Source organism: Anoplopoma fimbria, chromosome 11 (genome assembly GCF_027596085.1).
Source record: "Anoplopoma fimbria isolate UVic2021 breed Golden Eagle Sablefish chromosome 11, Afim_UVic_2022, whole genome shotgun sequence".
In the NCBI taxonomy this organism is placed as follows: domain Eukaryota; kingdom Metazoa; phylum Chordata; class Actinopteri; order Perciformes; family Anoplopomatidae; genus Anoplopoma; species Anoplopoma fimbria.
The window spans coordinates 18,288,938-18,301,787 of NC_072459.1; the positions used below are offsets into that span (position 1 = coordinate 18,288,938).

General features: G+C 44.2%; 1 protein-coding gene across 2 annotated transcripts in view; it reads right to left on the reverse strand.

Annotated features, from left to right (window-relative positions):
- Positions 1-3,251: 3,251 nt before the first annotated feature.
- rbfox1 (RNA binding fox-1 homolog 1) overlaps positions 3,252-12,850 on the reverse strand; it is a 109,070-nt gene continuing 99,471 nt past the window's right edge. For both annotated transcript variants that reach the window (XM_054606788.1, XM_054606789.1), the window contains one exon: positions 3,252-3,374. In XM_054606788.1, the coding sequence (XP_054462763.1) occupies positions 3,252-3,374 (123 nt within the window). The remainder of the gene's footprint in view (positions 3,375-12,850) is intronic.

Genomic DNA, 12,850 nt, shown 5'->3' on the forward strand with positions numbered 1-12,850 from the left:
TGACAGTAAAAGGTGAAGAAAAGTTACATCTACAGCACTGATATGTCTCAGGTTTATCTGAAAATGTCAAGTTACATGTGCAAAATGGTCCAGCTGACCAAAAGAAAGAATACAAATCAATGAATGAGAGTATATACATTGTGATTACATCATTTGTAAAGAGTTAATAAAAATCAGAACGATGGATAGAAAATGAGATAGCTCTCCCTAACAATTGATCTACTCTTCTAAATCTAAAACATTATACCATTGTGTATTTCATATAAGAGAACATCTTCACTGCACAGCTCAATTATAATACATTGTTAGATTATTATACCGTACTTTACCTTCCTTCAATTTTAATAATGAAAGAAAAACAAACCCAGGTCAAACTAAATTAACAAAGAGATAAAATAGACACAGTGGCTTTGACCACTGTTATATATATGCTTTTTTTTTAAATATCTCCTGTATATAAAAATCATCAATTATACCAATGAATATATTGGAAGTTTATATAAAAAACATCTACATCTGATGGCCAACACTACTCAGTACAGAAGAGGATGACTGCCACAAAACATTTCATCTCCAGATTCTACTTCAGAACTCTTTGATTACATTTTGCCTTTCATCTGGAGAAAATTACATTTTCTTCTCAATTCTTCAATTCATCTCATTTGTCTCAACAAACCCCTTTTTTATTCACTTGGCCCTAATTCTTTTTAAAATCACAGCATGTGGACTAAGCAATTAAATGGTTGAACAGTTTAGTTGCCATGGTAATTATTTTTTCTCGTCTTATAATAGAATCCTCGCTATACACATAAACACATCAGATACGTCCACCAGAACCTTTGGCTTAGAGTGAAGTAAGATATGAGCACAACATTCAGTCCCATCTGCAGGCTGAATGAGGTGCTGACTCACTCCATCCGCTCCCTATAGAGTGAGCTGAACTACACCTGGACATCTGTGGAAGCTGAGAGCAGCCGTCACTGCTAATACTTGTTGTCGTCTTGTATTTTCATATTCATTACCTTATGACAAAGCAGAAATGCCCTTATTAGATAAACTCTCAATTTGTTGCATTTTTCTCATTGTGACTATAGAAACATGAAACACACACATTGGATTCACCAAAGGAGAAAAAAAAGAAGTGGAGACCTCATCTTTATGAGATGTTTACCTTGTAAATATGATAAATTATTGTTAGGATGTCTGATTAAAGGAGCCATAGGAACATATGTGCTGATGACGTGGGTTAAAGGAAATATTTACTTCTACTCAACCTGGACTCTATTTTCATGTTTCTGTGTCTAAGTGACTAATGAGGACATCACTTTATGAACCAGGTCCAGTATTGAGGGAGAACGCTGCAGAGGACAAACACTAAACAGGCTGTAATGTCATCTCTCAGAGAAACTCCTCACAGTCAATGTACATCCAGTAAAGAGCTGGTTGTTTTCACTGACAGCTCAGATTGGTGTTAGAAGTGTCTGACAACATTATGGAAATAAAATACGTTTCTTGATACCGTCTGCTTTCTATTCTGTCTAAACAAGTCCGGTTCTGAAATCAGCTAAATATTCAGCCATGACATAAACATCTTTTAGAAAACAATAAGCTTCACTTTCTGAACTCCAACACAACAAACTGACACCACCTACACTCCTCTCTACAACTCACGTCTCCATCGTTGTCTCCTGGCAACAAGTCACATGACACAAAAACAAACAGGAAGTGAAAGGTAGATACAAATCTTGACCTGTTTCATTAAGTGATGTCTTCATTAGTCCCTTAGACACAAAAACATGAGGAAATAATGACCAGGTTGAACATACCTTTTATGAAGGGGCACATTGAGTTTTTGCATAATGAAAACGGCTATGTTTAGTTGTTGAGTGGTCTGTGTTTGCAGTGAGATGTTAAAGAGAACAATCTGTGATGCTACGTCAGTCAAAACACTACTTTGGACTGGTGGTTATATGGGATTGCACTGCTATAGAACAGTTTGGGTCCACGTTTACTTTCTGCCAGCTGCTGATCCTAAACTCAGACCAAATCAGACGGACTGCTCATAGCCACATTTGCAGCATCTTTGTTCAGGCTAAACATCATGCACATTCTTATCTGATTTAGCTCCAATAAAAAGAACGTGAATGTTGTATGATTGCTGGATGATGCTTATATTTGACATACTGTATATGTTAGAGATGGGATTTTGTAATTATGAGATACCAATAAAAAGAACGTGAACGTTGTATGATTGCTGGATGATGCTTATATTTGAAATACTGTATATGTTAGAGATGGGATTTTGTAATTATGAGATACAAATGCAAATTTACATGGACTTTTTTTTTCTTTATCAATGTAATGCAATGCTGTATGTAACAAAACAAAAACAAGAACGCCTCATGTTGCACTCAATGATATAGGGCTACAATACATGCAGTTTTCATGATTATGGAGACACTACATGGGATTTTGTTTCAGGAAAGGATTATTTTGGAAAGGCAAAATAAGAAGTAATAACAAGTAAACGGTGTGTTCTCTTGGTGACAAGACATTTTTGTTTTTTAAATCTCAAGATGATGGACTTCATATTAGCAATAACGGCTGTTCTCAGCTTCTTTTGCTTACCCACCCTGCTCCTAAAGGTTCAGAGAAGACATTTTGCTCTATGTCCATGTTTTCAAAGGCTCCATGACTTCCTCAAAAGATTGCTTTGTTAAACTGACAGAGGAGGTGCCAAAGGAAGCTGACACAAATAAAACAACACTTGACTAGCATAGTCACTTTAACACTCTTACAAAACATAACAACCCAAAGTGTGACTATGACCTATGTTACATGGTTGGAGTTTTATACAAGCCCTGACAAATTGAATCTGATAAATGTGTCATTTGTGTCCTAATCAGCACTCTAGCAGCTCTCTAATAGTACCATGGACAAAAGTTCTACAGCTGATAATCTAGGTTTAAATCTTTAGAAATTAAAAAAACCACAATATCAAAATACACAGCACAAAATATCTGAGGTATAAGAGGAAAAATATCAGCTGTCATTTTATTCTTTTATTGTACTTCTCTCTCAGGAGAAGCTGAAATGATGCACAAACTGCATGTATTGCATTACCCGGGCCTTCATAACGTCTCTCCTTTCATAACTCGTTCTCCCTGTTGTTTTCATTCACTCACACACTTGCGCTCACACACACTTTCTTTCTGTCCTGTTGGAAGGTTGAGTATAGGTTGGAGGTATCGCTAATAGGGTGCGAAGCGGCTGTAGCCTCCTCGGTATATACTAGCCTGGAGAGAGGACAGCACTAGCCCCACGTCGTCCGCATGGCTCCGAGTTTTCGCATCTGTCAGCGGGGTGAACGCGTTCTGAAACACACACATAAACGCACGGACAAACACAATGGTTCACCCGCACACACACACACACAGGCACACACACGAAGGAGAGAATGCACAAACACACACACACACATATTCAAAGAAACACACACACACAAACCATCATTAGCCTCCTTTAGTCCTGCACAAACTACAACTAGAGTTTCAACATTACGTTACCGTTCTTCCAGTGCAAACCCATGGGGGATGAAAAGACCAATGACCGGAGCAACCGTCATGCAGCAAGCACAGCGAGACGCTTCATGCCAGGGGAACATGCCAACTGCTATGTGAAAGAAATTCAATCAATACAACTGTGAAAAAGTGCAGTTAAAGATAAATCAAAGAAATCAAAAGTCAAAAGTTGATTTTAAGGCAGAATTTAAACAAGGAGGGGCTTAATCTTAATGTTGGATCATGCTGTTTTTTACTGAGTGGAGGTGATGTAGATGCTGAGGCAGTTGCAGCTTTAGGGTCATGTTTTTTGTTTTCTCTGTGACTTTTTTTCAGTCGAGAATTACAAAGGCTTTGCTGGCAATTAATAATGAAAGTTATGACATCATTTTGTTTGCATATTCCCAAAGCTCACCTTGCTACACAGCATGGATACAGATTTGCACGGGCACCAGAGCATTTCTAGTCCCAAACAAATGAATGTCAGTTTAGTTTCCAAGAGTACAATCATAACTGTCCAATCTTTCCTAGATCCTTTGTTTTGCGACCAACCCTGAATTCCAAGCAGTTCTGTAATCCCCTGCCACACTCTCTTTAAATTCCTCATCTATGTATTCTTTAAGTTGTTCATGAAGTGCTTTGTGCGGAATTAAGTGAATCACTTAATTAGAAGCCAGTTTACAGTGGGTACGGAAAGTATTCAGACCCCTTTAAATTTTTCACCCTTTGTTTCATCCATCCATCCATCCATCTCCTTCCGCTTATCCGGGGCCGGGTCGCGGGGGCAGCAAGCTAAGGAGGGTCCTCCAGACGTCCTTCTCCCCAGCAACACTTTCCAGCTCCTCCTGGGGAACCCCGAGGCGTTCCCAGGCCAGACGAGATATATAATCTCTCCAGCGTGTTCTGGGTCTACCCCGGGGCCTCTTACCAGTTGGACGTGCCTGGAAAACCTCTAAAGGGAGGCGTCCAGGAGGCATCCTGATCAGATGCCCGAGCCACCTCAGCTGGCCCCTTTCGACGCGAAGGAGCAGCGGCTCTACTCCGAGCTCCCTCCGGATGTCTGAGCTCCTCACCCTATCTCTAAGGCTGAGCCAGCCACCCTACGAAGGAAGCTCATTTCGGCCGCTTGTATTCGCGATCTCATTCTTTCGGTCACTACCCAAAGCTCATGACCATAGGTGAGGGTTGGAACGTAGATGGACTGGTAAATCGAGAGCTTTGCCTTTCGGCTCAGCTCCTTCTTCACCAAAACGGTCCGGTACAACGCCCGCATCACTGCTGACGCTGCACCGAACCGCCTGTCCATCTCCCGCTCCATTTTACCCTCACTCGTGAATAAGATCCCGAGATACTTGAACTCCCTCGCTTGGGGCAGTGACTCACTCCCAACCCAGAGGGTGCAATCCACCGTTTTCCGGAAGAGAACCATGGCCTCAGACTTGGAGGTACTGACTCTCATCCCGACCGCTTCACACTCGGCTGTGAACCGCCCCAGTGCGTGCTGAAGGTCACGTTCTGAAGAAGCCAACAGAACCACATCATCTGCAAAAAGCAGGGATGCGATTCTGAGGTCCCCAAACCGGAAACTCTCCTCCCCCGGCTGCGCCTTGAAATCCTGTCCATGAAAATCACAAACAGGATTGGTGACAATGGGCAGCCCTGGCGGAGGCCAACACGCACTGGGAACAAGCTCGACTTTGTGCCGAGTATCCGGACACAGCTCTCACTTTGGTCATACAAGGACCGAATGGCTCGTAGTAACGAACCAGGTACCCCATATTCCCGCAGTACCCCCACAGGACTCCCCGAGGGACACGGTCGAAGGCCTTCTCCAAGTCCACAAAACACATGTAGACTGGATGAGCAAACTCCCATGCACCCTCCAACAGACCTGCAAGGGTAAAGAGTTGGTCCGCTGTTCCACGTCCAGGACGGAATCCGCATTGCTCCTCCTGAATCCGAGGTTCGACAATCGGACGGAGCCTCCTTTCCAGCACCCTGGAGTAAACTTTCCCGGGGAGGCTGAGCAGTGTGATACCCCTATAATTGGAGCACACTCTCCGGTCCCCCTTTTGAAAATGGGAACCACCACCCCGGTCTGCCACTCCACAGGCACTGTACCCGACTTCCACGCGACAGTGAAGAGACGTGTCAACCAAGACAGCCCAACAATGTCCAGAGCCTTTAGCATCTCCGGTCGAATCTCATCCACTCCTGGCGCTTTGCCGCTGAAGAGCTTTTTAACTACCTCAACGACCTCCGCCAGGCATATGGACGAGACTTCCCCTGAGTCTTCAGACTCTGCCTCTTCCACAGAGGACGTGTTTTGGTCGGGTTCAGGAGTTCCTCAAAGTGTTCTTTCCACCGCTCGACAATATCCCCAGTCCGGGTCTGCAGTTCTCCCCCCCTGCTGAGCACAGCCTGAGAAAAGCCCTGTTTCCCCTTTCTGAGTCGTCTCACGGTTTGCCAGAACTTCCTTGAGGCCATTCGAAAGTCCTTCTCCATGGCCTCGCCGAACTCCTCCCACACCCGGGTTTTTGCCTCAGCAACCGCCGCAGCTGCAGCCCTTCTGGCCAACCGGTACCTGCCTGCTGATTCAGGAGACCCTCGGCCAACCAAGCCCGAAAGGCCTCCTTCTTCAGCTTGACGGCCTCCTTCACCGCTGGTGTCCACCAGCGGGTTCTTGGATTGCCGCCACGACAGGCACCGATCGCCTTCCGACCACAACTCCTAGCAGCAGCTTCCACAATGGAGGATTTGAACATGGCCCACTCGGATTCCATGTCCCCAGCCTCCCTCGGGATGCACGAGAAATTGTTCCGGAGGTGGGAGTTGAAGACCTTGCGGACAGGATCCTCAGCCAGACGTTCCCAGTTCACCCTCACTACACGTTTGGGTTTACCGGGTCTGTCCGGCAGCCTCCCCGCCACCTGATCCAACTCACCACCAGGTGGTGATCAGTTGACAGCTCTGCTCCTCTCTTCACCCGAGTGTCCAAGACATACGGCCGCAGGTCTGATGACACAACTACAAAGTCGATCATAGACCTTTGGCCTAGGGTGTTCTGGTACCAAGTACACTTATGAACCTCCCTATGCTCAAACATGGTGTTTGTTATGGACAGTCCATGACTAGCACAGAAGTCCAACAACAAAGCACCACTCGGGTTCAGATCGGGCAGGCCGTTCCTCCCAATCACACCCCTCCAGGTTTCTCCATCGTTACCCACGTGAGCGTTGAAGTCTCCCAGAAGAACTATGGAGTCCCCAGTCGGCACCCTTTCCAGAACACCACCCAAGGACTCCAAGAAGGCCGCGTACTCCGAACTGCCGTTTGGTGCATAGGCACAAACAACAGTCAGAGACTTTCCTCCTGCGATTCCCAGTCGCAGAGAGGCGACCCTCTCGTTCTCCGGGGAGAACTCCAGAACAGCGGCGCTCAGCCGGGGGCTTGTGAGTATCCCCACACCCGCCCGGCGCCTCTCACCCTGGGCAACTCCGGAAAAGGAAAAAGTCCAGCCCCTCTCCAGGAGTTTGGTTCCAGAACCGGTGCTATGCGTGGAGGTGATCCCAACTATATCTAGCTGGTAGCGTTCCACCTCCCGCACCAGCTCCGGTTCCTTCCCCGCCAGAGAGGTGACATTCCACGTCCCTAGAGCTAGTCTGTGATGCCGGGGGTCAGCACGCCCAGGTTTCCGCCCCAGCCTGCCGCCCAGCTCACATTGCACCCGACCCCAATGCCTATCCCTGCGGGTGGTGGGCCCACAGGGTGGCGGCACGATGTAGCTTTTTCGGGCTGGGCCCGGCCGGGCCCCATGTGCCAAGGCCCGGCCACCAGACGCTCGCCGGTGAGCTCCCCTACCAGGTCTGGCTCCAGGAGGGTGCCCCGGTTTCCCTTTTCCGGGCGAGGTGCCACAACCTTGTATCGTCCGATTCATTGAGGTTTGGTGAATCGCTCTTAGTCTGACCCCTCCCCCGAGACCACTTTGCCTTGGGAGACCCTACCAGGAGCTATTGCCCCCGACAACACAGCTCTCAGGATCACTGGGGCACACAAACCCCTCCACCACGATAAGGTGGCGATTCATTGGAGGAGCCCTTTGTTTCATTGCAGCCATTTGCTAAAATCGAAAAAGTTCATTTTTTTTCGCATTAATGTACACTCAGCAACCCATCTTGACAGAAAAAACCAGAAATGTAGAAATTTTTGCAAATTTATTAAAAAAGAAAAACTGAAATATCACATGGTCATAAGTATTCAGACCCTTTGCTCAGTATTGAGTAGAAGCACCCTTTTGAGCTAGTACAGCCATGAGTCTTCTTGGGAATGATGCAACAAGTTTCTCACACCTGGATTTGGGGATCCTCTGCCATTCTTCCTTGCAGATCCTCTCCAGTTCTGTCAGGTTGGATGGTGAACGTTGGTGGACAGCCATTTTCAGGTCTCTCCAGAGATGCTCAATTGGGTTTAGGTCAGGGCTCTGGCTGGGCCAGTCAAGAATGGTCACAGACTTGTTCCGAAGCCACTCCTTTGTTATTTTAGCTGTGTGCTTCGGGTCATTGTCTTGTTGGAAGGTGAACCTTCGGCCCAGTCTGAGGTCCTGAGCACTCTGGAGGAGGTTTTCTTCCAGGATATCTCTGTACTTGGCCGCATTCATCTTTCCTTCAATTGCAACCAGTCGTCCTGTCCCTGCAGCTGAAAAACACCCCCATAGCATGATGCTGCCACCACCATGTTTCACTGTTGGGATTGTATTGGGCAGGTGATGAGCAGTGCCTGGTTTTCTCCACACATACCGCTTAGAATTAACGCCAAAAAGTTCAATCTTGGTCTCATCAGACCAGAGAATCTTATTTCTCATAGTTTGGGAGTCCTCCATGTGTTTTTTGGCAAACTCTATGTGGGCTTTCATATGTCTTGCACTGAGGAGAGGCTTCCGTCGGGCCACTCTGCCATAAAGCCCCGACTGGTGGAGGGCTGCAGTGATAGTTGCCTTTGTGGAACTTTCTCCCATCTCCCTACTGCATCTCTGGAGCTCAGCCACAGTGATCTTTGGGTTCTTCTTTACCTCTCTCACCAAGGCTCTTCTCCCACGATTGCTCAGTTTGGCTGGACGGCCAGGTCTAGGAAGAGTTCTGGTCATCCCATACTTCTTCCATTTAAGGATTATGGAGGCCACTGTGCTCTTAGGAACCTTGAGTGCTGCAGAAATTCTTTTGTAACCTTGGCCAGATCTGTGCCTTGCCACAATTCTGTCTCTGAGCTCCTTGGGCAGTTCCTTCGACCTCATGATTCTCATTTGTTCTGACATGCACTGTGAGCTGTAAGGTCTTATATAGACAGGTGTGTGCCTTTCCTAATCAAGTCCAATCAGTTTAATTAAACACAGCTGGACTCCAATGAAGGAGTAGAACCATCTCAAGGAGGATCAGAAGAAATGGACAGCATGTGAGTTAAATATGAGTGTCACAGCAAAGGGTCTGAATACTTATGACCATGTGATATTTCAGTTTTTCTTTTTTAATAAATTTGCAAAAATTTCTACATTTCTGTTTTTTTCTGTCAAGATGGGTTGCTGAGTGTACATTAATGCGAAAAAAAATGAACTTTTTCGATTTTAGCAAATGGCTGCAATGAATCAAAGAGTGAAAAATTTAAAGGGGTCTGAATACTTTCCGTACCCACTGTATGTGGCTGGTGGTTCTGAGCACTCAAACAAGTCTGACAAATGCAAAAAAACTCACAAAATCTCAAACTTTAGACCCTCCCTATTGTTTTTGGAACAGGTTATTTTGTCGGTGTGTAAACGTGAACGACACGATGTGAGATCGTATTTATTTTCAAACATGCAACACTCCTTTACACACTTTTTTTTTTTTTTTTTTTGGTGAGACAGGTTAAGAGACTGGATTCCTGTGTGTTACTAATGTTACTAATATGGTGGTTATTTGTAGAGTTAGTGTAATTAGATATCAAATGATGGTGGCTAGAACACTGAGCAGGCAGTGGCCTTCAGACGAAACTTCCCATCATGCTAGTCGGGCCAGCTGAGTATCTGCTCTTTGCATGGGTGAGGGTGGATTCAAAGGCAGCTGAAAGGTGCATTAATTCAAAGAATGGTGTGGGAAAGTTTTTCATACAAGAAGGGACGACAGATTAGTGACTATTTGAAAGACTTCTGGAACAAAAAAAGCCCAGAGAATTCCTTAAATTGCGTCCAGGTTTTTCTCTCCTTTCTCTGCATAGTAGTCTCTATTTCTACGCATAGCAACACCTTATTTGAAAAAATTATAGAACAATTATATGCTTGTACATACAATAATTCATAAATCATGTTATTATTAGAATATCTTATAATAAGTTGAAATAATATATTGGCCCAAATCTTTTAGGGAAAGCAGAGAATCAAACTCCCATCAAACTACATCTTTACTCAACGCACAGGGATTTTCAGCCTCATGTGACTGAATGGAAATTATTTTTTCTAAATGACAATCACAAAACGATTCGAAACCAAAACTTTGTGGATTCTGTTGTTTGATCTTGTGCAGCATCCCGATCAGCTGCAGCGTCCAGTGACACGTATTTCTTATAAAGGGATGTGTTGGTCCCATGTATCCTTGTTCATGTCTCCTCAGAGATCAGTCCTCGCTTCTCAATCCTCAATCCTCAGAGCAGAAACAAGGGAATTGGAACATCCTTCATTAGGGCCAACTGGAACTATTTCAAGGACAAAACTAGGAGCAGGAACCAATTAAATGAGGGAATTGGGAAAGTTTAAAATTTCAGGACCTAATGATGCTCAAACATCATTTAACATTAGTAAAAGCTCACCCAATTTGCTGCATGGTTAGTACTGATATGTTAGCGATGTTGCAATCTACAACATATCTTATATATCTTTATTTGTAGCACAACTTGCGTACTTCAGTGACGGCACTTCTGTAGTTACTTTAACCCAAAAGTTAGGAGTAACTTTCGTAAGATACAAACCGCTATATAAGCATACACTGAATAATACTAGCTGTAGCATCTTCAACAAAGTCATTAATGTGTATTGACATTTTCAACCTTATTTGAAGCCAAAACACACTGAGCTGTAAGGTTTGGAGGGTGCGGTTTGCGACTAACCAGTATTTTTTTGTCAATCTTTCCCTCCAGTCCGCTCAGTTTTCTTGCTCACTTCTTCCCTCCTTTGCCTCTTCCCAGAGGCTGCTGCTTCACAAGGGATTTAATTATCAAAATGACTAATTATTTCATTACCAAGGAGTGCAGGGTGAGGTGGTATCCACCAAATTAGAAATATAATAACTAACATGGACTGGGCTGCCAAAGCATGAAGACATTCATCACCTTTTACAGGCGGGATTAATGTGTCATTTGGACTGCCGTTAGCAGCACAGACAAATTCAATTAAGTTTAAGTGAGGAGATGTCAGCGCTGCAGAAAAGCTTATGCACAGCAACTGAAGAAGAGAATAGGGTGGGGAAGGGGGTGGGGTGGCGGTATGGAGGTGATGACGCTTGTGTGGAGATTGTGGAGTGCAGTTGATGGAATTAAATATATGGCTAACAATGCAATTGTTTCTATCATATATGAACCAATAACTTACTTCAGCGAAGGCCTACTGATTGGACACACACATAGACAGTCAGCTTTAGTCTGCTCTGCCTTTGTCAGAGACATCCAAACTGCAGACAAATATTCATTGCTTCTAATTCTTTCATCTATAGTGCTAACTGAGGGCATATTTAGTGAGCTATCTTTGTAAAGTAATTTAGATCTTACAACCCTGCTCATGATGAACATAAACTGTTTAATATTCAATTATCTATAGCTGCCAGAAAGAGGGTTTGAGTGGATAAAAGTTTTGATTCACTCACCTAAGTCAACTTCAGTTAATACTGCACACTCATAGCAGTAGGGACTGGTGTTGTGAGGCCTTAGCAGATGTTTTGGCCTGGCTTAAGCCTTCCAGGCTACATAAAAGCCACCTCAGGTATTGGTAAAAGTTGTCAGAGCTGTATGCAACCCAAAAGGAGTTTCTGCAGACACTACTCAGGGCCAAAAATGCTATTCATTTTCCCCTAAAAAGAGGGCAGAATTGATCATCAGTCAGAGGCTAAAGCACAAAGCCACAAATTGGCGTATCAGGCACAGGGCAAGGGGCCAACGGGTCATTCATTTTCAGAAAAGTGCAGTAGGTTACCACACCCAACTCGCCAAATAGGCTTGCTTGTTGGCCCTACACTTTGGACTATGACACTCAAGGTAACTCTCTGGTGTCAGTTTTCAGGGACAGCATGTTATATCTGTTAGTTATCTTTACCTTGCAAATGTTAAAGGGATTTGTGGGTTTGTGTGTGATAAGCAGATTCAATACTAGAGGATTCAATTACATTTTATTGAACCCCACTGTGAAAATCCTCCTCATCACTAACAAAACCATTCACAACCTGGCCCCTTCATACCTTTGGGACCTCCTGCACCGACACGATCCCACCCGCAACCTCAGATCCACCGACGCCAATATCTTCAGCCCACCTACCCAGTCTAAACCCCGAACCTGGGGGGACAGGGCCTTCTCCGTTGCTGCCCCCTCCCTCTGGAACTCTCTCCACAAGCATCTCAGACATTCTCTGTTACTCGCCACTTTCAAAACTGCACTTATAACTCATCTATTTAAATCTGCTTTCAACCTGTGATGCTAGTTATGTATGTTTTTCTTGTTGTTGTTTTGTTTAAAACTGCTATTATGTCATCTCCCTCTCTCTTTACTTTGTTATTGCTTTCATTGTTTCTGTCTTCACCATGAAGAGTGTCTTTGAGTACCTTTTAAAGCGCTATGCAAATTAAATGTTTGATTATTATTATTATTATTATTATTATGCCAATATATTTTTTAGGTTTACTTACGGATTCTGGTTGAGTCCAGTCTTGGATATGATAGGGCTACCTTAACTGTGATCATATATCTTTTTATGCTTTGTATTGTTTTAGTAATAATATGGCCATCAAAAGCTCAGTTACCATTGTAAATTATTAGGATTATTTTGATTATACCCTAATCAATAAGAACAAATGCAATGATTGTTTGGATAGTCTCATTCCACTCAAGCCTGTGCTCCAGGGCCGCTCTAAACGATTTAAATACAAGCATGAGACATGCAAGACACGCAAGCTCAATTTTAAAGTGTATTTTGGAGTAACATTTGATGTTAGATACTTTGAAAAAAAGGGATAATGTGGGATAATGCATGATGTAAAGAGGACCAGAGATGGAACACATA